We start from the raw sequence: 25699 nt of genomic DNA, 5'->3' as shown, positions 1-25699 counted from the left end.
CACTTGCTGGTTTCCGCTCTGGAGCATCACCAAGTTCGTGGATTTTCTTTTTTCCTGACTTTGGGACTTTTGCTACTGTTCCTACCCCTCCTTGTTCCATTCATTTGCCCATATTCCCAGCATTCATTTTATCATTACCTCATCCTCTTCTGTACGTGGCTAGCTCTTAGCTCATAGGGAGCTGATATAAAAATCTTTCCCCACAGGGGGCACACTGAAGAGTGTTGTATTAAGGAAGTCTATGTAGGAGAAAGGGAGAGAGGGAGAGGGAGAAAGAATATATTCTTGGGTTAAAAAATGAGTTTTATGAAATATTCACAAATATTGTTTTATTTAAGAACTGTTTTTGAGTTCCTTTTTTTTTTTTTTTTTTTTGGGTACCAGGGATTGAACTTAGGGTGCTAACCACTGTGCCCCATCCCACTTTTTTTTAAGTTGCTTAGGGCCTCACTAAGTTGCTGAGGCTGACTTTGAACTTGCAATCCTTCTGCCTCAGCCTCCCAAGTTGTTGGGATTACTGGTATATGTCACCACACCCAGCTGTTTTTGAGTTTCACATTTGAGGAAATCCCCAAGAATATTTGTTTCTTCTCAAAATTGGTCATTTTTACAATTATAAAGGAAAATTAACAATTCTTTTTAAATTTGATCAAGGAATAAATAAGAAAGCCTTGCTGGAAGATGAAGTAATCCTACAGATCCACAGGGAACAGAAGCCATGAGGGAATTGTCACAAAAAAGTAACAGTTGGGTAGAGCAGATTATGTAAACTACACTTGTTGTGTAAGCAGTGGTAATGTCTTTTAAGCTTCACAATTAATGTAGTTTGCAGTAATATGGATTCAGGGATCTATAGTATAGGGCATAATTTACTTTGGCTGACTTTTCTTTTTAGGAGACAGGGTTTTATGATGTTGGCCCAATGATCCTTTTGCCCTAGCCTCCCAAGTGGCTAGACCTATAAGTGTGCACCACTATGCCTGACATAGATTTCTTTTCTGAAAACACATATATACTAAGCTCGTGCCCTACCAGGTGTCATAGACAGGTATAGCCCTGTTCCCTCACTCTGGTAGAGGAGGCAGAAGACATATACACAAGACCAATCACTATACAATTCTAATAGTCCATCAGTGTCATTCTTTAGGGAGTACACATAATTAAGTGCAGGAGGTGCTAGCTCACACTATGGCTGTAATGGTTGAGGAGAGCTTTATAGAGGAAGCAGCATGTGAGCTGGGCCTTTGGGGATCCAAAGGACTGAAGATTGTGGGATTTTTAGGGAGGAGAACCTTATTACAGGAGGAAGAAATTATATGAGCAGTGGTGCAGGCTTATTGTTTATGACATTCATAGCAGGGGGATATGTTAGTTTAGAGAACATAGATTCCAACTCCAGATCTATTGGGGCTGTTCTAACAAAGCACCATAGATGAGTAGTTTATAAATAACAAATTTATTTCTTACAGTTCTCAAAGAAGTATGAGGTCAGTATGCTAGCGTGGTCAGGTTTGGCGAGTGCTCTCTATGGGTTGCAGATGACTGACCTCTTGCATCCTCATATGGCAGAAAGAGTTCTCTGTGGTCTTATATATATAGTTGTATTTTGACACAATATGTTTATTTTCTTTATTTACAGGTGGTGCTGGGGATCAAACCCAGGGCCTCACATGTACTAGGCAAGCGCTCTGCCTCTGAGCCACAACCCCAGTCCCTCTGCGGTCTTTTTTTTTTTTTTTTTTTTAACATATATATAGGTTCCAGACCTGAGAACATTATTCTGAATTACCAGAATGTGAATTGCATCTTATTCCCTCATAACTAATGAATACATCACCATGCCCAATTGATGCCACTTTATCATCACAACTGCCACTCCAGTCCAAGTCATCGATATTTCTTTCATATTTGTTTCTCCTCTAGTCTTTCCCATTTCCATGAATGGCACTGTCCCCTACCTAGTAGTAGAAGCTAGATACCTACCAGTAATCCTTAATAGTCCTTTTTCCTTTCATCCCAAATGTCCAATCTCTCAGCATATCCAGTAGTTTCTATATTTGAATGTCCTCTCAAATCTCTTCATTACCACCCCTTCTACCATCCAAGTCCAAGGTGCTACTATTGCCTGGACCATTGCAATAACTGATCTTGTTTACTCCTGTGCTCTCTAATCTGTCTTGCACACAAGACCAGAGGGATCTTTTTTTTTTTTTAAGGTTTTTTTAAATCGTTTTTTGTAGGGTTCTTTTTTTTTTCCTCCTTTTTGGAACTGGGGATTGTACCCAGGGCTTTGTGAGGCAAACACTTTGCTGCTGAGCTACATCCCAGCCTGAGATGGATCTTTTATAAAGGCATACCTGAGGGTCTTCAGTGACTCTCCACTGCTCTCTGAATAAAGACCTTGCTGGTATCACTCTTATTCCTCCTTACTTTTTTTTGGGGGGGGGGCGGGGAAGGTAACAGGGATTGAACTCAGGGGCACTTGGCCACCGAGCCACATTCCCAGCCCTACTTCGTATTTTATTTAGAGACAGGGTCTCATTGAGTTGTTTAGTGCCTCGCATTTTGCTGAGGCTGGCTTTGAACTCAAGATCCTTCTGTCTTAGCCTCTCAGCCGCTGGGAATATAGATGTGTGTCACCGCACCTGACTCATCCTTACTTTGTAAAATTTGCTTTTAAACATTGAGATATAATTCATATAACATAAAATTTGCCATTTTAAAAATTTGTTCTAATAATTAGTACATGACAGTAGAATGTATTTTAACTTATTATACACAAATGGAGCACAACTTCTCATTTCTCTGGCTGTACACAATGCAGAGTCACACTATTCGTGTGATCATACATGTATATAGGGTAATAATGTCTGTCTCATTCAACCATCCTTCCCACCTCTGTGGATTTTAGTTTGTCCACATTTTCACCAACACTTGTCAATGGTCATCATCATCATCACTGTTATTATAGTTTGTGGTATTGGGGCTTGAACCCAGGGGTGCTATATCACTGAGCTGCATCATCTCAGATCTTTTTTTTTTTTTTTTGTGTGTGTGTGTGTGTGTGTGTGTGTGTGTGTGTACCAAGGATTGGACTCAGGGTCACTCGACCACTGAACCACATCCCCAGCCCTATTTTGTATTTTAGTTAGAGATGGGGTCTCACTGAGTTGCTTAGCACCTTGCTGTTGCTGAGCGTGCCTTTGAACTCAGGATCCTCCTGCCTCAGCCTCCCAAACTGCTGAGATTATAGGTATGTGCCACTGTGCCTGGCTCCCAGATCTTTTTTTATTTATTTTACTTTGATCAGAGTCTTGCTAAGTTGCCCATGCTGGCCTCAAACTTTCAGTCCTTCTCCTTAGCATCCTGATTTGCTGGGATTACAGTTGTGTGCCACCATGCCCAGCTGTTATTATTTTTTATGGTAGTTATCTTAATGGGTGTGACATGATAACTGTCTGTGGTTTTGATTTCATCTCCCCCTCCCCCCCAGTACTGGGGATTGAACACAGAAGCACTTAACCACTGAGCTATATATTTTACTTTTAATTTTGAGACAGGATCTCACTAAGTTACTTAGGGCATCACTAAGTGGCTGAGGCTGTCTTTGAACTTGTGATCCTCCTGCCTCAGCCTCCCAAGCCACTGGGATTATAAACATGCACCACCATGTCCAGCTGTATATCATCTTCTGAAGAATGTCTACTCTAGTTCTTTGCCCATTTATTAAAAGCATTTGATGGTTGTTGCATGATTTGCAAGTATTTTCTTGTGTTCCATAGGCTGCCTTTTTACTCTGTTGATTGTTTCCTTAGATGAGCAGTAGTAGCAAAGTTTGATGTAGTCCCATTTGTCTTTGCCTGTGCTTTTAGTGTCTTGTCCATGAAATTATTTTCAAATCTAAATATGAAGATTTTCCACTTACGTTTTTTTTTTCTTTCTTTGAAGAGGATTGAACCTGGGGCCTTGTGCATGCTGAGCTTACACTCTACCACTGAGCTATAATGCCAGCCCTTCCCTTAAGTTTTCTTTGAGGACTTTTATAGTTTTAGGTCTTTAATCCATTTTGATTTAAAATTTTTATATGGTGTAAGGTAACAGTTCACCTTCATTGTCTTTCTTGTATGTGGTACACAGTTTTCGCAGCACCATTAGGTGAAAAGACTCTCCTTACTGAGTGATCTGGACCCTTGTTAGAGATCATTTGATATAACAGTGAGGGTTTATGTCTGGACTCCCTATTCTATTGGTTTGTAAGTCTGTCTTTATGCCAGTACCATATGGTTTTGATTACATATATATGTTTTTTCCAGTACTGGGAATTGAACTTAGAACACACTTAGGGTGTTCTACCACTAAGCTATATCCCAGCCCTTTTTTTATTAAAAAAAAATATTTCAGCACAGTATCTTGCTAAGGATCTGGCTATGTTGCTGAGTCTGGCCTTAAACTTGGGATCATCCTGTCTCAGCCTCCTGAGTTGCTGGGATTACAAGTGTGCACCACCATGTCTGGTTTGATTACATTATTATTTTGTAATGTGTTTTGAAATCGGAGGTGAGACCTCAGACTTTATTGTTTTTGACTATTTGTGGGTTTTTGTGGTTCCATATTGATATTGTAGTGGATTTTTCTTTTTTGCAATAAATCTTCATCACTTTTTTGGTGTTCCATCCACCACAGAATCTTTGGTATATATCATTCCTCTTGCCTGGTATACTTTTCTGCTGTTGTCAGTTGCCTCCAATCTTATTTATTTCTCAGAACTCAGCTTAATCACTTCCCCCAAGGAAGCTGATTCTTCCCTCAGACAATGCCTCATTCCCAGGTTCTCATATAAAGCTTAAATTTTTTTAAATTAAATATCTATTTTTTAGTTTTAGGTGGACACTATGTCTTTATTATTTTATGTGGTACTGAGGATCAAACCCAGTGCCTCATGCATGCTAGGTGAGTACTCTAGTGCTGAGCCACAACCCCAGCCCCTCATACAAAACTTTTAATAAATCTTTTTGCAATTGGCTTTATATTTGTATATTTGTTAACTTATTCAATGTCTATCTTCCCTCTACTTGGTAAGTTCCATGAAGGTAAAAAATGTGACTATTTTTGCTCATTTCTATATTCCTAATACCTAATGCCTGACTTATGCTATGTTCAATAAATGTTTGCCAAATGAATTAAATAGGACTCCTATTTTATATATTTCTAATCATAGTTGCCATTTGTAATCATAGACTTGTAGAGCTTGTTTGAGAGATCAGATTGTCCAGTCCATAGTTATCACTGTGTTTTTCATTTAAAAACTATCTTTATTTGTACTTTAGAAAAACATTTTCCTCCAGGTGCTAATGCTATGTTTTTTAATGTATATAACAATTTCTTTTCATTATCATTTTAGGTATTTAATATTCTCTGTTGTAGTTAATGAATAGTTTTTTTATATTTATGAGTATCACAATGGTTCTACACTTATAACATTCAGTTTCTTGAGCATTTTGCTATAATATTTTAAAAGTATTCAATTCATTATAAATACTAAATGGGGTGATTATTTTTTTCATTTTGCTAATCCGTTTGAAACATTTTATAAATTTAGATGATTTTTGCAGATATTTGTTTATAATTTTTAAAAACACCTTTATTGAAGTGTGAGTGCTTTTAATATGTTTGTGACTTTATTGTAATTTATTTATTTATTTATTATTTACTACTGATCACACCCAGTGCCTCACATGTGCTAATAAGCAAGTCCACTACCAATGAGCCACAACCCCAGCCCCATTTTATTGTAATTGTAATGGAGGGTAGATATTCAGAAATGACAATATTGTCTTGCTTGAGTCCTTATTACACAAAGAAGAAAATAATCTTAGTTTAATTTACATGGATAACATTTTGAAAAATGAGAGGGGGGGTACTGGGGATTGAACCCCAGGGCTTTTCAGTGTATGTTAGGCAAGAGCTCTACTACTGAGTGCTCAACCCTTTAAAAAATTTGAGACAGGTTCTCACCACATTTTCTGGGTGGCCTCAAACTTAGGATTCTGGTGCTTTAGCCTCCCAAGTAGCTGGGATTATAGGTATGCCTCACCATACTTTGCTTTTTTTTTTCTTTACATTGCTTGTAATTGAACCCACAGCCTTGCACACACTAGGTAAGTACTCTGCCACTGAACTACATACCCTGCCCCAAAGTAAGTGTTCTTTTTAATTCTTTTGATCATTTTACCTCCAATGTAGGCATTTGTCTTTTGTTAGGATGTCTGTGTACAGAAATTATTTCAGTCAGTTTGCCTTGAATTGCTGATCCATGGTTTCCTTGGTATGTTGCATGTTTATGGAATCATTTTGTTGTAAATTGTCTTTCTTTTGCCTTTTTACTATTATTAAAACAGCAAAAATGAGAGTGGTAATTTCCAGGAAATGTTCTATAGGCTTTACAAGCATCAGTTCACTATGTGCATTTTCTTATTGCATTAGTTAGGATTCTGCAGAAAAATATAACCAATAGGATGCATACATATATATAGAAAAAGATATATTATAAAGAAGTGGTTCACAGAATGATGCAGGCTGACAAGATCTGAGTTGGCAAGCTAGTGACACATGAAAGCCAGTGGTGTAAGTTCCAGTCTGATGGCAAAAGGCTCAAGGCCCAGGAAAAGCCACTGTTTCAGTACAGTTCTGAAGGCAGGAAAAAAGAATCGGTGTCCCATATTGAAGGCGATCAGACAGGAAGAGTTCTTCCTTACTCTAAGGAAGGGCTATTTGGATCTTCAACTGATTAGACGAGGCCCACCCACAGTACGGAAGGTTATTTCCTTTGCTCAGTGTACTAAGTCAGATGTTCATTTCATGCAGAAACAACCTCAAAGACACATCCAGGCTAATTCTTGGCCAAATATCTGGGTATTCTGTGGCCCAGTCAAATATAAAAATTAACTATCACACTTATGTTTTAGGATTATATGAAGATGAATAATTAAATGTAAAGTGTCTATAGATCAGGAATGGAAAAGCTTACAATAAATATCTATAGTTTGTTAACATCTGTATTTGTGTAAAATGAAGGGCTTGCATAGTGAGTCCTAGAATTGATAAAAGACCTTAAAAGCCATTTAGTGGTCCAGTCTCTTCACTATAGCTGTGAGAAAGGATAAGTAGCTTGCCCAATAATATTTAGAGAGTGGAAGTTAAGATGTATGTAATGAAGAAATGTGGAATTCTAGACTTAGCTCTTTTACCTATGTCCACAGTTTCCTTATCTGAGTTACAAGGGCTCCTGGGTGATGTATATCTAAATTCTTTCTGTACTATATATTTAGGTTTCACAATCTAGGAGTGGATTTTTGGACAGTTTTCTATTGAGTTGTGCATCTATTTACTTTTCAGGTTTCCAACTTTTTTTGGGGGGTATTGGGGATTGAACTCAGGGGCACTCAACCACTGAGCCACATTCCCTAGTCCTATTTTGTGTTTTATTTAGCGATAGGATCTCACTGAGTTGCTTAGAGCCTCACTTTTGCTGAGGTTGGCTTTGAGCTCGTGATCTTCCTGCCTCAGCCTTCAGAGCTGCTGCGATTATAGGCATGCACCATTGCACCCAGCAGAGGTCTCCAACTCTTGATTTCCTATGTGCGAATACTCTTCCCCAAATTTGTTTCCCTATTAATAATAATGAGTTTGAATTGAATTATCTATACTTTGGATGTGAACAATGACAAATTTAAGGAAGTTCTGTTCATGAATGCTTTAGTCAGCTTTTTCACTGCCATGTCCAAAAAGACCTGAGAAGGACAATTAGAGAATGAGAAGTTTATTTGGATGCTCACAGTTTCATAGTTCTCAATCCACAGCCAGCCAGCTTCATTCTTCAGTGCTCAAAGTGAGGCAGAACATAGTGGAAGAGTGTGGCCATGGGAAGTGGCTCAGGACATCACCCCAGGAAGTAGAGAGAGAGCTCTGCTCAACAAGGACAAAATATAAACCCCAAAGGCAAGCCCCCAGAGACCCACCTCCTTTAACCTCACCCTTCCTATAGTTACTACCCAATTAATCCTAGTCAGGGGATTAGTGTACTGATTAGGTTAAATCTCTTTAACAATCATTTTATCTCTAAGATTTCTTGCATTGTCTTACATATGAGCTTTTGGGGGACACCTCATATCTAAACCATAACAGTGAGCTTTTTTTTTTTTTTTTAAGATACTGGAGATTGAACTCAGTGGTGTTATGCCACTGATCTATATCACTAGTCCTTTTTATTTTTATTTTGAGACAAGAGTCTCACTAAGTTGCTGAACTTTGAACTTGTGATCCTTCTGCCTCAGCCTCCCAAGTTGCTAGGATTACAGGTGTGTGCCACTGTGACCAGCTTGTTCGGGTGCTTTTAGTAGTGGTTGTATTTCTTAGCTCACACTGGCATGAATGATTGAGGATCAAATATAGACCCATGTGTTTGTCAGTACCCTGATTATGTTACCTACTTAGCTAACAGCATTAATAGAGGAGATAATTTTTGTTTTTGATGTTAGAATATTATGAGCAGATTTTCTGGGGTGCAATACTGTTTCCTTTGCTAGTAGCTATCTGTTACTATTCCCAAAAGCACTCTTACTTAACTCCACTCATGAACATAGTTATAGAATGGTACATTTGACTGAGTGACAGCTTCTAGGAGGCAGTAGACAACAGTAAGTAGACAATTTGTATGTGTTTGTGTATACCTACTTGAGAACCAGTAGTAATTTGGTTGAATGGAATTGAATGCCATGTTTTTTTTTTATTTGTTTTAGTTACACATGACAGTACAATGATCTTGACATATTATACATTTGAATCAGATGGGATATAATTTCTCATTTTTCTGAGTGTACAGGTTGCAGAATTACATTGATCATGCAGTCACGTATATACCCACAGCAATAATAATAATGTCTATTTTATTCTGCTGTCCTTCCATTCCCCCCTTCCCCTCCCCTCCCCTCCCATCACTTCTTTCTACCCAATCTAATGTGACCCACTTATTTTTTTTCCCCTCACATCATCATACCTGTATTCTGTATAATGAAGGGGGTCTCCTTCCCTCTTCCATGCAATTCCCCTTCTCCTTCCCTTTCCCTCCCACCTCTCTTCCCTATCTAGAGGTAATTTTCTTCTCATGCTCTTCCTCCCTACTTCTTTTTGAGTCACCTCCCTTATATCAGAGAAGACATTTGGCATTTGTTTTTTTTTGGGATTGGCTAACTTCACATAGCATAATCTGCTCTAATGCCATCCATTTCCCTGCAAATGAATGCCATGTTTATTATAGTCATTTATCAGCCAAAGGATAACAGCCATAGGGAATTCTGTAAATAAAATCTGTTTTATTTTTATTTTATTTTTGTAGCAGGGCTTAAACCCAGAGGTGCTTAACCACTTAGCCACATCTCCAGCCCTTTTTGTTTTTCATTTTGAGACATGGTCTCCCTGAGTTGCTTCGGGCCTCACTAAGTTGCTGAGGCTGACTTTGAACTTGCAGATCCTCCTACTCAGCTGCCCAAGCCTCTGGGATTACAAGTGTGTGTCACTGCACCTGGCTTTAAAAATCTGTTTTAAAAGTTGTTAACTGCTGGGCATGATAGTGCATGCCAATAATCCCACCAAATAAAAAGGGTAAGGCAGGAGGATTGCAAATGGAGGCTAGCCTTGACACTGGAGCAAGGCCCTGTCTCAAAATGAAAAGTGAAGGGGCTGGGTGTGTAACTCAGTGATAGTGCCTCTGGATTAAATCCCCAGTACTAACAACAAAACAAACAAAAAAACCAAACCCTAAAATAAGTCATTTGTTAACTTATGCTAGGCCTAGAACCCTGTTGAAAATTATCAGTAGAATATATTTCCTTGTTTTAAAAAGTAAGGTAGTGCAATTAAAATATTCATATATAAATTCAAATGTATTTTTTATCAAAGGTACTAATGAAGGCAGTAATCAAAATAAAATCAAATGTAATCAGATCAGATGACTTATAAAGGATTTATAGGACCCATGTTTAGAATTAATAATGTTAAGTAATTATGAAATTCATGCTGCATTAGCAAATGTCTGTTTAGTTCCTAATATGTGCTTTTTAATGGAAGCTTTTGGAGGTATGAAATTGGATGCTTTGGGCTGGGGATGTGGCTCAAGCGGTAGCGTGCTCGTCTTGCATGCGTGCGGCCTGGGTTCGATCCTCAGCACCACATACAAACAAAGATGTTGTGTCTGCCGATAACTAAAAAATAAATATTAAAAATTCTCTCTCTCTCTCTCTCTCTCAAAAAAAAAAATCGGATGCTTTATTATGGGGCCTCTACTAACTGGCACTACAGCCTGGGGAAAATCACTACCATTTTTTATTCAAGATTTTTTTTTAAGATAAATACGATATTTTTACTTCATTTATTTTAATGTGTTTCTGAGGATGGAACCCAGTGACTCACATGTGCGAGGCAAGTGCTCTACCCTGAGCTATAACCCCAGCCCCATTACTACCATTTTTAAAAAGCCACATTTTAAAAATGTAATATTTAGTGCATGTAGAATATATATAATGCATAATAATAAAATGAATACCTGTGCACCTACTACCCAACTAGAAAATTAAAACATTAACAACTCAATTCTGTGTGCTTTTTTCTTATCTCCCTGCCACCATCTCACCTTGTAACCATTAACTTTATTTCTGTTATAATCATTCTTTTGCTTTAAAAAGTCACATGAACACATTGATATGCAATCTAGATAATGTTTTTAGTTTTCTTACTTTGAGCTTTATACAAATGGCTTACATATTGCTTTATTTTTACTCATTATATTCCTAGAATTCTTTTTTTTAAAGAGAGAGAGAGAGAATTTTTTAATATTTATTTTTTAGTTTTCGGCGGACACAACATCTTTGTTTGTATGTGGTGCTGAGGATCGAACCTGGGCCGCACGCATGCCAGGCGAGCACGCTACCGCTTGAACCACATCCTCAGCCCCCTAGAATTCTTTATAAGGTTTTATATACCTGTAAGTCACTTATTGTCACAACTGAATAATATTCCACTTTGTGAATAAAACAGGATTAAACCCAGGGCCTCATGCCTACATGCCGGTGCTTCTTTCTGCTTTTGATAGACCAATTGTTTGAAGGGTTTTTTTTTTCCAGTTACGATCAGTGCTGTTTGAAAAGTATATGTCTTTTGGTGTATGTGTATTTGAAGGTTTCCCTCACTCCTGTGCTTGTGTACAGGATGCACACACACACACACACACACACACACACGTTGCTAGGGATTGAAAAAAAAATATACACACATGCACTTTGTGTGCGTGTGTGTGTGTGTGTGTATAAAATATATAGGCAAGCATATATATAGGATATCTCATACACATTGTAATGATACGTTTTTTGAAATACACAATTTTATAAGAAGAGATAAAGTTTGTTCTCCAAAGTAGTTGTACCAGTACTCTCCCACTAGCAATGTATGAGTTTCTGTTGCTCCATGTTTTTGAAACATTTGATATTGTTTGACTTTTCTTTGCCTATTGTGTATGAAATTTTATTTCACTCTGATCTTAATTCATATTTTGATTATTAATGAAGGTTAAGCATATCTGCATATTTTTCTTTTATTAGAGCATTATAGTTATAATATTTGGGTTCCTTTTGACAAAAATCAGACATGTATGGAATTTGATTTACTCATCTCTATATGAGCTATGTATGTTTCTCATCAATGAAACATACATAGCTCATATAGCTCTTGACTATTTTCTCTTGGGTTGGTTATCTTTCTCATATTGTTTATAAAACTCCGTCTCATACTTAGGACAGTAATCCTTTGTTTATATATATTTAAAATATCTTCTCTATGTTTGTGGCTTGTTATTGTTCTCTGTGTGTGTGTGTGTGTGTGTGTGTGTTTTCATAAACAAGTTTCTAATTTTAATGTAGTTAAATTTTGGGGTCTCTTTACTTAGGTTTAGTGCATTATGTATCTTGTTTCAAGCAGTCCATCTCTGTACCAAAGTTGGAAAGCTAGTCTCTCAATTCTTTTCTCTAAGAAGTTTTAAAGTTTGACACTTTTTTTTCTTCTGGTGGTGCTAGAGATCGAACTCAAGGCCTCACACATGCTAGGCAAATGCTTTACTACTGAGCTCCATCCCCAGCCCTTGACAAAATTAATTTTTTAGACTCTTTTTTTCAGGTCTTTAAAATGCAAGGATTGAATTAGGTATTCTGCAACAATCATTTGCTCTTTGATATTGTGATTTGAAGTAGATTTAGATTATGTATGTTTTCAGAGATTGCAATATTCTTTTCTTCTGTGAAGCTTCATATTCACAGCTACTTGTCTTTCATTTCCCAGCTTTTTTCTTCCTTCGGAAAAGTAACCAGCTGAATTCTGGAGCATCCTAGAGTTTCTATGATGAAATAGCATTTAAAAATATTTATTGAAATAATTGTAAATATGCATGCAATTGTACAAAAAAAGATCTTATGTACCCAGTATCTCCCAATGATAACATCTTACAAAACTGTTGTATAATGTCACAACCAGGATATTGACATTGATGCATTTCATACTCATTTGTGTGTATATGTCTGTGCATGTAGTATGTATTTAATTATACACAGATTTATCCCATGTGTAGGTTTGTGTATCTACTGCCATACAGAGAAGCTACAGAAGGAAATATTGTTTAAAAATGACATTATTTGACATCTATGTCACTAAGTTCCCCTAGACTGTTCCACAGTGCCCAGTTTGGCTGATGCCCACACAGTTGTAGTGGGCCACCTCTGGTTATATAATCTAGAATCAAACTGATAAGCTGAGACCTTGACCTGAGAAAGCAGAGGAAATTTAGTCCTGGGTCTGAGGTCCATGCAGGGCAGTTGGCATGCCCTCAAAGTATAATAATCATTTGTTTTCAATCATACATGCCTTATGAGCCTGCATCTGAGACATGTTGGTAAAAACTACTTTTAGTCCAATATAACAGTAGGAATCACTAAAATTCTATCTAATTATTAGCAACTAAAAACAAGGAGTGGAGAGGCAGAATGATAATTCTACTAAGAAAGCAATTAAGAGCATGGCAGTGTGTACATTGATTTATATAGCCTCCTAAATAGAAACTTACATTATTGTCAGACTCTTAGTCAAGGGCATTTGAAGACTGTATTTGTGGAGTGGTACATACAGTTTAAGTTAAGTCTATCCCAAAACACGAAGCACAAACAATGAAAATATTTAGTACAGTTTATTAATTTATCCCTTGGTTGAGTGAGCTTTATAATCACTGTTATAAGTCCCTGAGATAATCAACATCTTAAGGGAAAATATTTATTTTGGCTTACAGTTTTAGAGGTTATAGTCCATGATTTGTTGACTTAGTTTCTTTTGGGCCTGTGGGGAGGCAGTATATCATGGTCAGAGTGCATGGTGGAGCAAAACCACTCATCTCATGATTGGGAAGCAAAGGTGGAAAAGGAGGAGAATGAAGTCACACAATCCCCTTTGAGGGCACAGCCCTGGTGACCCAAAGACCTCCCAGTAGGCTCTGTCTCATAAGGGTTTCTGCTACCTCTCAACAGTGCCAAGTTTTAAACACATGGACCTTTGGGGGACATTCCAGATCCAAACTAGTATCTTTATTGGCTTTTTAGGACCAGGCAGATACTATGTAAGGCAAAGAAATCTGAGTGGCGAATAAAGACAAAAGTAGTTTCAGTCCTTATGGAGCTTATCAGCTAATTTACAATTAAAAAATTAACATGATACTCATTTTCATAGATGTTATGAATAAAATGAACAGAACTCAGAGATAATAACAAAAATAGGATCTGTTTTTGATGAGATGGCCAGAGAAATTCTGTCTGATGAGGTGAATGAGGGACTAGTTCAGAAAAGGAAGTTGGGAGTAGATGTTGGAACCAGCTTTCACAAAGTCCTTGAGTTGGGCAAAATCCAAGCACATTGAAGAAACTGCAAGGAGGATAATAGGGCTGAAAGGCACACTTAGTAGAGGAAGGGGAAGATGGGATATAGCAATTTCTGGAGCACTGTCTTGGGAACAATTTGGATCTTGTAAACTCAATTTCTTGAAGTCATGAAGGTGATTTGATTATGTGGAGGGTGATAATAACAAAATTGTCTGCTTGTAATCAATTCACACATATTTATTGAGTTTCCTAATTTGTGCCAGGTTTTATACCCAGAAATCTCTGCCCTCCTTTACCTTACAGTCTAATATAGGGGAGGATGTTAGGTTAGAGGGTAAACTGATATAACAAAGAGCTCCAAAATATAGTGGCCAGAAAAAATTTACGTGTTTATTTTTCTGGCATGTAATAGCCCAGGGCAAGTGGGAAACCTGTATTCCATGAGGCCATCTAGGTTTTCAGGCTAAGTGGGTTAATTCTGTGTACCTTGGTAATTTTCTCTCTCTTCTTTTTTGAAGGAAGGCTCTTGCTAAGTTGTTAGAGTTGGCCTTGAACTTGAGATCCTCTTGTCTTGGCCTCCCAAGTCACTGGGATTATTGATGTGCACCACTGCACCTGGCTTCAGCATTTGTTTTTCAACTTCTAGCCAGCAAGAAGGAAAAGAGTCTAGGGCAAGCTTCTTTATGTCAGAATTTCACTTAAAGCAAGCAAAACAAGAAACCTTTAAACAATGAATGCTAAATTAATGAGTTATAATTCTAGGACCTGGACAAAGCCTCTGTACAGGATGTTGAGCTGAGTGCTTTTGTCTTGGCTCTTTGATAGACAGTAAGTTTAAATCCTGAAGAAGGAAATAACTAAGACCCGTCTGCAATTACAGTTCAGAATGTTGCACATACTTGGTATTTTTTAAAATATAGGGTTATTTCTTTTTTAAAAATACCTTTATTTATTTTTATGTGGTACTGAGGATTGAGCCCAGTGCCTCACACATATGTGCAAGGCAAGCACTGTACTACTAAGCTACAACCCCTAGCCCTACATGGTTTTTTTTTTTTTTTTTTTTTTGGTACTGAGGATTGAACCCAGGGGTGCTTAACCTTTGAGTCACATCCCCAGCCCTTTTTTAATATTTTATTTAGAGACAGGATCTTGCTGAGTTTCTTAGAGTCTTACTAATGTGCTGAGTTTGACTTTGAACTTGTGATCCTCCCTAGAATTTTTTCTTAGATTAGAAATTATGATGTGAATCTGCTCTAGAACTCTAGTTAATTGCATTTGGCCATTGTCAATGTGGTTTTAAGGATGTGGAGACATAGTGGAAATATTTTCATCTTTATCCTTGATTATCCAAATTTTGCTTAGCAGTACTAGTTATAGAAGGTAACATTTTCTTTTTGCTATTTTATTTAATTATATTTGAGTGCTGCTTTAAGTAGATGTTTCAGTTAGCTTTTTTGTCACTATGACTAAACGATACAAGAACACTAATAGGAAGAAAGGTTTATTTTGGCTCATGGTTTCCAGAGGTTCAGTCCATAGTCAGCCAGCTCCATAACTCTGGGCCCGAAAGGTGAGGCAGAATTTCATGGTGGAAAGATGTGACAGGGAAGTAGCTCAGGACACAGCAATCAGGAAGTAGAAAGAGAGCTGTACTCACCAAGGACAAAATATAAACCCCAAACTAACACACCTAGTAATCTACTTCCTCCATCCACACCCTACCTACCTACAGCTACCACCCTATTAATTCTATCAGTGAATTAATCTACTGGTTCAGTTACACCTAATTATTTCTCTGAAAATTCTTGCATTTTTTTCATGCGTGAGCTTTTGGGGGACACCTCGTATCTATAACAATATATTTAGACAACACGTAATAAGAACTTTTTTTACTCCCTCTGTATTAGCTTTAGGACAACTTATTTGTTTAATGAGATGTAGTAAAATAATTTTCTGCCTTTTTTTCCTCTAATACTTTCCTACCTCCAACTTTCAGAGGTTGGAGTGCATACTATCTTTGGGTGTTTTCAGTTTTGGTAATAATCATTATGTTGCATCAGGGAACTTAAGTTTTAGAGAGATAAGATAGATATATAATGAAAATACAAGACAGAAAATGAATAATATCATTAGAGAGCTAAAAATAAGATGCTACTTTAGTCTGAATACAGTGGAATGAGATGAGTAACCCTGTCAGTCTTTGTTTCCACAATTGCAAAAGGAGACAATTAGTTAACTTTGAGCTTAATATCTAATGCTCTGAAAAGGAATTTTCCATTCTTGGCAAAAGGAAGCATTTGATCTATCATTCTACTGTTTAAGTATTTTTATAAGCCTAGTCTTTTTCCAGGCATAAATAAAATACCGTTTTTTTTTTTTTTTTTTTGCTTCTCTTTTTTTTTTTTTTTTTTTGCTTCTCATGCTGCACCATAGGAAAAAACTCAAGTCAGGCTGAAAAAGCACTGCAAATCACTTCATAGCATTTTATGGAGGCATGGAAGTTGGCCTTTAATCTTCCTTCTCTCTCATTCCATCCTACCCAGTTCTTTAATGAATTCCAAAGATTGGGTCTCCTGAATATTTTTTTTGGGTCCACTCGTTAATGCACTTCTGCAAAGCAACTGGGCTGATTATTCTCAAAACATACGTTAAGTCATATTATGAATCCCTAGTGACTCCCTTCACACTGAAAATGCAGTTCACACTCTGCTTTGCCTGCCAGGCCCTATTGGCCTATTAATATCTGTGACCTTCAGTACTGTAGTCATTCTGGCCTTTCCTTAGGGTGCTACCTTCCTATTGCATGCTGTTCCCACTGTACATATTGCTCCCATTGTATGGAGTGCTCTCCTCAGGACCCCATTTCTAATCTCAAGCACCACTTCCTTAAGGAAAATAATTTTAGTAGTTCTCCTTCAGAACTAATCTCAAGTATCACTTCCTTAAGGAAATCGTCTCTGACTGTGGATGAGGTTAGACTATCCAGTCTTGCAGGGTCTCATGGTACGTTGTACATATAACTGCCTCATCCTCTGGAGTACGGTCTAAAAGTACATGTGTGCTTTTATTTACTCACTACTCCAGCTAGTGCCAGCATCTAGTACAGTGCTGAGCAATGGAGTGAATCCTCAAAGAATATTTGTTGCAAAAGAAACAGCGCAGAAAATTCCCCAAATCATGTAATGTGGTTTTGGATTTTATTTAGGTCCTTAATTTTTTTGGTGGGGGGAAATACCAGGGATTGAACTCAGGGGCACTTGGCCACTGAGCCACATCCCCAGCCCTATTTTGTATTTTATTTAGAGACAGGGTCTCATTGGGTGGCTTAGCACCTTACTTTTGGGGAGGCTGGCTTTGAACTTGTGATCCTCCTGCCTTAGCCTCCCAAGCTGCTGAGATTACAGGCGTGCACCACTGTGCCTGGCTAGGTCCTTAAATTTGATCATAGTTTTTTTTTTTTTTTAATGTTGTTAAAATGTTTACATAGGACAAGAGTGGGAGTATCATCATTACCTAGGAATTATTAGAAATACATTTCTCAGACCTCTGATTCAGATCTACTGTATCAGAAACCCTGGATATAAAGCCTGGCAATGTATGTTTTAATAAGCTCTCTAGGTGATGCTGATACATAATACAGTTTAAAAACCAGTGTTCTATGAAACTGTTGACTAGTACTTTGACTAAACTAAGGTTGACTGCCTTAGTTCAGGCTACTATAACAGAATACCACAGACTGGTTGTCATAAATAACATCAATTTACTTTCCTCTGTTATAGAGGCTGATAAGTCTAAGATCAAGGCTGTGGCAGATGCATCTAGTGAGGACACTCTTTGGTTTACAGGAGCTATCTTCTGGTTGTGTCCTCACATGGCAGAGAGCTACGGTAGGTCTGGGGAGAGGAATTACAAACTGTAGTTCTCTTATAAGGGTGCTAATCCCATTTATGAGGTATCACCTTAATCACTTCCAAAAAGCTCCACCCTTCTATTTTCACATTGGGGTTAGGGTTTATTTCTGGCCAAAAGTGTGTAATGAACAATTCCCACCCATCTCATTTTTTTAAATGGATCTATTTTTTAATATCTTTATTTTCTTTATTTATATTTATGTGGTGCTGAGGATTGAACCCAGTGCCTCACATGTGCAGGGCAAGTGATCTGCCACTGAGCCATAACCCCAGCCCCCCCAATCTCATTTTTCAATTGATGTCTTCAGTCATCAACTGAAATGTAAACAAAGTCTATGTCTATCTGGTCAACCCAAACCTGTACTTTAAAACTAACTCTAGTATTTTCTGACTCTCATTTCCTCTGAATTTTAACTTTTATTTTTATCTAGTGCTATCTAAATCTGGGAAATGATTGTGAAACCAATGATGCTCATGATTTTATAGTAATGTATAAAAATTTTACATTTTTTTGTTAAATCTTATGTATAACAACCTAAGTTACTAGTTTTATATCTAAAGTATTTTGAAACATTAGGAATGTTTGCATGTGCATATTCTGGGCTGTGTTTTTTCGCCAGGGCTGTGCTATTACCATCAAACTGTCATTGCTAATGGATTGACTACATTGGTAAAGGTCACTCATCCCAGATTTTGCCATTGACTCTGAATTTGCTTTGTGTTTGACTCAAGGGCACTGTTTTAATCAAACCATTTCCTCCTGGATACTGTTAGATAACTATAGAAAATTAATTACAGGTTTTTTTATCAAAACAAGTGTCCAAAGCTCATTGATTCTCTTTCTTGTACTTGGTTAGAATCACAAGATTTGAGTGGGCAAGGGAGATAACAATATTTAAAAAATAATTTTTAATATTTTTAGATTCACAGAAAAAACTATCACAAAGATAGTTCAGAGAATTTCCATAAATCCTAGACCCAGTTTCCTATATTATTAATATAGGAAATATACTTTACTAGCAAAGTACAATTTTCTCAGTAAATAAGCCAATATTGTTAGATTATTTTTAAATAAAGTCTATATTTGCTTTATTTATTTGTTGGTACTGGGGACTGAACTCAGGGGTGCTTTACCATTGATTTACAGCCCCAGTTCTATTTATTTTTTGAGATAGGGTCTTGCTAAATTGCCCAGGGTCTCACTAAGTTGCTGAGGTTGGCCTTGAACTTGGATCTTCCTGCCTTAGCCTTCAGAGTCAACTGGAATTATACATGTGAACCACTGCACCCAGCTCTACTCTGTGTCTTTTGCCAGAATAGATGCAACCCTGAAGATTTGTTTGTCCTCCTAATTCCTCTCTTAATATTTTAGCTGTGAGTGAGCTATTGATTGGAAAGGAATAACAACCTGCTTTTGGCAGGTTCTGGTATGTTAGGAATTGAGAGCTTTAAAAAAGAACATTATTTCACATAGTTTGCTTCAAACTAAATAATATATAGTGTTGTGTCATGAAGAAGGTTCATTGCTAGAGATCATCAGATGCAAAGGAGAAGGAGAAGGAATTCAAATAAGTGACAGTATTTACTAAAGGACTGAAGACCAAGGTCAGCACCATAGGAACGTTGTCTCCAGCATCCCACTCACTCTCTACCCACTTCACCCATAATTCATGTACTTGGCTCCTAACATGCACTTAAAGCCCTTCCCAGAAAGACTGTTCTAGAAGAAAAGGTACACAGAAAGTAAGCAATTAACTTTTTATTGAAGTTAACCTTTAGAGTATATTATTAGTAGTTTTGGATTCTAGTTTGACTCGTCAGTAGAAAAAGTAGGAAGGGCTGGGGCTGTGGCTCAGCAGTAGAGTGCTCACCTAGCACGTGCAAGGCCCTGGGCTTGATCCTCAGCACCATGTATAAATAAATAAATAAATAAATAAAGATTGTCATTAAAAAAGTAGGAAATAACATACTGTGTTTAGATGTACTGCAAATAACTGAAGGTATTACATCTACCATAAAAATAGACAAAAAGTGGAATTTTTTGCTGCATTAATTTATTAATCCAAGTTGTGGCTAATGAGATCTTTTTTTTAAAAGAGAGAGTGAGAGAGAGAATTTTAATATTTTATTTTTTAGTTATCAGCAGACACAACATCTTTGTTTGTATGTGGTGCTGAGGATTGAACCTGGGCCACACGCATGCCAGGCGAGCGCGCTTCTGCTTGAGCCACATCCCCAGCCCGCTAATGAGATCTTAAGGGGACTTTCTGAATTGGAGAGAGATGCCAACAGGGAACTAAAGAATATTCAGGTTTACATTGTTATTTTTTAAGTATTGTTGTCCATTATGATTGCCTAATGGAAGATTCTAGTACTTGTTTTAAAATTCATTTTAAAATTTTATTAGTAAACTTTTAATTATTTATTTATTTGTTTATTGGTTGATACTGGGGGTTGAACCCAGGGACTTTTAACCACTGAGCCATATCCTCAACCCTTTTTGTTTTTGATTTTGAGATAGGGTCTTGCTAAGTTTCTTAGGCCCTCACTATGTTGTTGAGGCTGGCTTTGAGCTTGTGATCCTCCTTAGCTTCTTGAGTCACTGGGATTACAGGGGTGTGCTGCCATGCCCAGCAGTAAATTTATTTTAGAATTTGTTTAGATTTATAGTAAATTCTCAAGGATGGTGCCACAGTCTGGCTGGGCACAATTCAGGAGCCACTTGTCAAAAGAAACGAACTTTATTTTTAGAACCACACAGGCCAAACAAAACAGCTCCTCAGGAAAAACCCTCAGAGCCCAACTGCCACCACCGGCTACCCACAAGCCTCTCCCTCAACCACAAGCCTCACCACCTCCCACAATCCTCCTGCTCTTGAGGCCGATTGGCTGGGTCACGTGTGCGGAGCCAAAAAAGTCCCCCAATGAGCAGCTCTGTGGTCTGAAAGGGCAGGGAAGCAGCCCAATGAGCATCACCGTAGAGGAGCCAATCAGCTAGATGTTGCTGGGGCCGCTGTGAGCCAATCATCAGCCGGCAGCTGATGGTACAGTGAGATCCCATTATATGCCTCACACCCAATTTCTATTATTATTAACATCTTAGTATGATATTTTTGTCAAAATTAATGAGCCAGTATTATTAACTAAACTCCATGCATTATTCAGATTCCCTTAGTCTCTAATGTCCTTTTTCTGTTCAGAATTTCATGTAGAATACCATATTGTGTTCTGTCATCTTGTTTATTTAGACTCCTCTTGTTTGGAGCAGTTTCTCAGACTTTCCTTGGTTTTGGTGGCTTTGATGGTTTTGAGAAGTACTATTCAAGTGTTTTATAGAATATCCCTCAATTAACAATTATCTGATACTTATCTCATGATTAGAAGTGAGTTATGATTTTTTGGGAGAAAGATCAGAGAGGCGAAGAGCTATTCTCATCAAATTTCCATATTACATAGTATTTATATGATTTGTCATTGATAATTTTTAAAAATGTTTTTAATTGTCAATGGATATTTATTTATTTATTTATTTATTTATATGCTGAGAATTGAACCCAATGCCTCACATATGCTAGGTAAGTAAGTGCTCTACCATTGAGCCACAACCCCAGCCCTGTCATTGAATAATATGATCACTAGTATGAAGCATGTTGTTAAGTTTCTAGACAGTTAAATTATTCCTTTTTAAAATAGATTTTTATTGATTTTCTTGTTTGTTTCTGGGAAGAAAGATGTTTATTTTCATTAATTCAACAGAATTTATTGTGAGTTAAAGAAAATGTTATTTTAGGTCAATTCTAGGATTTTTTTTTTCCTTCAAGACCCACTTTTACTAATTGAGAAAAGCTGTATTTAAGGAGCAGCCTATACTTTGTGGGTAACAAAAGTTGCTCAAAGTCAAAGTTTTTGGTATATAGTGTGTATTTGTTTAGCTTTTCTAAATATATAAGGTTTTAAAAAACAATTGTTTTATTACAGATGAATATCATAAAGTAAGAATCATATTTTCATATATTATACCAACTCAGTTATTTGTGGTTTCTCAGTATATCAAACTTCCTCACCTTCTCTCTTCACTTATCACCATTACTTCTGAGTGTAAATTATTTCCATAAATAAGACCCATTCTATCCTTCTATCTTTAATATACTGTAAATACACAGGGTTGTATAGATATTAGACATTTAACAACTTACATATTTACATTCCTTCAAATAGTAATACTATATAGTAGTCACAGTAACAGATGAAGATCAGAAAGTACTAGGGGAAAACGTCACAGGCATATCTTGTTTTGGAATTTGTTAGTGAGGTTCAATATTAAGGAATGAAAGTATCATTCAGCAGTTGAGCCTCTAGGATGAATTTGATTTAACTTTCTATAGCAGCAAAATCTCATAATCAGATGATGTTGCTTGAGGCCTTCTCTTGTTTTGGAGTTGGATAATTTAAATTGAGTAACCTCTAGTGGATTCCTATTCTGCCATGTAGCAAGGATTGTCTTTGCAGATGGAGAGGGAGAATTTTCTGTTGGGCTGTACATGAACTCAATGGGAAGGGTTAAGAATTATGAATGAATTCATCATTTAACTGGATTTTGCTTCCAAATAATAGGCAACTTTACCAGATTTAGTGACATTACAAACATGGAAAGAGCAGAGGCCTCTAGGTTTCTTTGCTGTCTCTGCCACTAGTTTGTTGTGTAATTTTTTTGTAGTTTGTTTTCTTAATGATCTTCAAGATTTTCAACCATATGATAAGAATATTTAGATAGGCAAGAACATTATTTAGATCCCCGAAGATGATATAAGTCTGTGGTTCAAAATGGGAAATGAGATTTGCAATGTGGGCTCTCCTCCCAAGAACATGTTGTGCTCATGATGAGGTATAAGAGGTAAAAATATAAAAGGTATTTGTTTTTCTCACAAAAGATTTTATGTATAGTTGGGGGCATGGTGTTGACTAATGACTTGATGCTGAATCATTTTTTTGTAGATATGGCCACAAATATAAAAATGAATAGATTTCTGGGTAATGCCTATGGGCTATAGAGCTTTTAAAGATGTATTCTGGATTAGGGAACTGGTGATTGGATGGAAAAAATGAACAGAGTTCTCTGTACACTGAACTTCATATTCATCCTTTTTTCTGGTTCTTCCCATTTGACATACTTTCTTTTTCATTGGGATTTTAAAGCAACTCTGTGCTACTCATGGGCTTGCCTCATACTCTCTGATGTTGGGAGGTCTGTGAAGGCCTTCTGGTTTCTGTTTCTGTACAGCTTTCCACTGGACAGAGCAGAAGCAGGTCAGTCTTGAACAAGGCTTTGGGCCCCAGCCTGTTGGAGTTAAATTTTGGGAACTTCAGGCTACTAGCTCAGCAGTTCAGCATGTATGCTAGTCTTATTCTGACTTTGTGAGCTCAGATTTTTTTTAAGACTGATCTTGCCTAATTCCTTGTAATTAAGACTAGCCTTGTATTTTTTGTGTGCGCCAGAAACTAGGCTTTGTTTTTTTTTTTTTTTTTTTTTTTGCCTTGTGAAGTCCTGGTCTGGGTGCAGTAGTTGTTATTCCAGTTCCTTCCAGGGTAGGAATATCCTTTCTTTTAGCCAGACCGCTCAGGAGCATGAGCTCTATCTATCTAGACCATGAGGTTGGGTCTTTGTTGTCTAATCCTAATATTGTTGGTGCTCATCAATTATCTTTTACAACTCTCCTTGTTGTGTTCTGTTTGCTTTTTTCTTGCTGAGTATCTCAATGCTTATTGTTCATGTGCCTAGGGTTCTATTTCTTACCACTCCACCATCATCTTCATCTTCGTTATCATCTTTTTTTTTTTTTTTTAAGTAGGGAGCTGAACCCAGGGATGCTTTACCACTGAGCTACATCCCTAGTCAATTTTATTTTATTTTTTATGGTGGTAGTTATTTTATTTACCTTAGTTATGACTTTCTGCAAAGGTAATGTTTTATATTAAGTATCCTTTCTGAGCGACTCATCTTCAAAAAGAAACCTTTGCTGGCCATCTAGTATCATGTCAGTCTCTGAATTTGAAGAACATCATTTCATGTGTCTCCTGTAGGTAGACTTCTTCCACTGCTTCCCTTTCTATGATATGTTTTTCCATCCATTTTCTGATTATGTCAAATCAATAATGACAAGTCAATAAAGTTTGAATTTAAAGTTTATTTATTTGTTACATTTAAAAATTCTTATTTTTGACTGGACTCAGACTTAGAAGTAGAAGCTCTCAGAGAAGACAGCCTGAGTCTCTTGGCAGTCTGTTCCTGGCATTTTTCTTTGGCTTCTTTCGTTCTCTTGGCCAAAAGTTTGGCATATTCTGCAGCCTCTTCCTTATTCTTCTTAGTAAGCTGTTTATTCAGAGCAGTATGCTGGCGCTTGTGTTGCAGGACATGTGGAGGATCAAGACACTGAGTCTTTGGTGCTTTGGTCCTAGGGTTTTTTTTCCCTTCCTTGTTTAAGGGTTTTCTGACAACATATTGGTGGACATCATCTTCCTTAGAGAGATTGAAAAGTTTGCAGATTCTACTAGCTCTTTTGGGTCTTAGTCTACGAGGTACAGTAGTATCAGTAAATCCAGGAATATCCTTCTATCTTTTTTTTTTTTTGAATAACCAAGTTGAAAACGCTCAGATTGACATCCATAATGCAACCTAGAACAGATTTGTGCTTTTACCAGTTCGCCTGGGTCTATAACAGGAATGCCCCTTACTCAGTAGCTGGCGAACACAGCCGTGGGTCAAGACACCCTGCTTCATGGGGAAACCTTGTTTGTCATTCCCGTCACTGATTTGGACCATATAACCCTTCCATTTTTCACCCAGAGCATCTGCAACAACTTCTGTGGCCATACGCTTCTCATAAAAAGTACGAAGTTTGCGTTCATTGACCATTTCAATGAGTTTCTGACAGCCAGTAGCTGGGAAGGAGATATTCACCTTCATCTTAGAGCAGCAGATCACCCACAAGGCACGACGAAAAAGAGCTCAATTTTATTTTTATTTGTATATTTTGAGACAGTGGCTCTCTTGAGTTGTTGATGGTCTTGCTAAGTTGCTGAGTCTGGCCTCAAACTTTAGATCATCCTGCATAAGCTTTCTGAGTTGCTGGGATTATAGGCATGTGCTACTGTGCTGACCTTTCATCTTCTTTTCTTTTTTTTTTTAAATTTTTTTATTGTTGTAATTGGACACAATACTTTTATTTTATGTATTTATTTTTATGTGGGCCTCGCATGTGCTAGGCGAGCACTGTGCCACTGAGCCACCACCCCAGCCTTTTCATCTTCTTTTCTAATTACACAGTCTTTGTCTGTCTCTTTCTGCCGTAGTCTTGGCTGGGCACAAGATCACGAGCCACTCACAGCTTTGTAGATTCAAACAGCAATTCTTTATTCCCGAACTCACACCGGCCTCTACACACGTTCTGGGGAAATCCAAGTTCTGCCGCCGCCCAATTCACCTACTCCACGAAGCTTTCTTTTCCAATACTTTCTGAATCTCATGAGTACGGGAACTCAAGGATCGGGCGTGCCTGAGGCAGCAGGATATGCCCTATTCCCCCCCAGGGTACACCTTAAACCTGTAACTTCCCTAAACCCAAGTCTTAAACCGGGAATGCCTTAAACCCAAATTATCCTAAACCGGCATACTTCCTCAAACCTGCAGGATACACCCTAATCCTGGATCCACCCTGGTCCTTGAGCAGGGTCACCTTTCTCAAACACACATGCAATGTCACAGCGAATTTCCAAGGCAAGTCCATTTAACATGGGGTACGCTGGCAAGGAAATTTCGATTCG

General features: G+C 37.5%; 1 protein-coding gene and 1 pseudogene across 8 annotated transcripts in view; one reads left to right on the top strand and one right to left on the bottom strand.

The window, feature by feature from the left end:
- Positions 1 to 25699, top strand: part of ATP11C (ATPase phospholipid transporting 11C (ATP11C blood group)) — a 189413-nt gene that overhangs the window by 10684 nt on the left and 153030 nt on the right. Inside the window, exon 1 of one of the 7 annotated variants that reach the window (XM_081277597.1) lies at positions 17753 to 17854. The exons of the other annotated variants lie outside the window; for them this stretch is intronic. Within the exon in view, the coding sequence (XP_081133723.1) occupies positions 17780 to 17854 (75 nt within the window). The 5' untranslated portion in view covers positions 17753 to 17779. Of the gene's footprint in view, positions 1 to 17752; positions 17855 to 25699 lie in introns of those variants that run through there. 7 annotated transcript variants of the gene reach the window in all.
- LOC308639999 (small ribosomal subunit protein eS6-like) lies at positions 24090 to 24851 on the bottom strand (annotated as a pseudogene). The gene has a single exon. The product of its transcript is annotated as a small ribosomal subunit protein eS6-like (transcript).

This window comes from Spermophilus citellus (genome assembly GCF_964194105.1).
Source record: "Spermophilus citellus genome assembly, chromosome: X".
NCBI classification, from domain to species: domain Eukaryota; kingdom Metazoa; phylum Chordata; class Mammalia; order Rodentia; family Sciuridae; genus Spermophilus; species Spermophilus citellus.
Note: the sequence above shows the minus strand (reverse complement) of the source record. Positions and strands in the feature narration are given on the sequence as shown.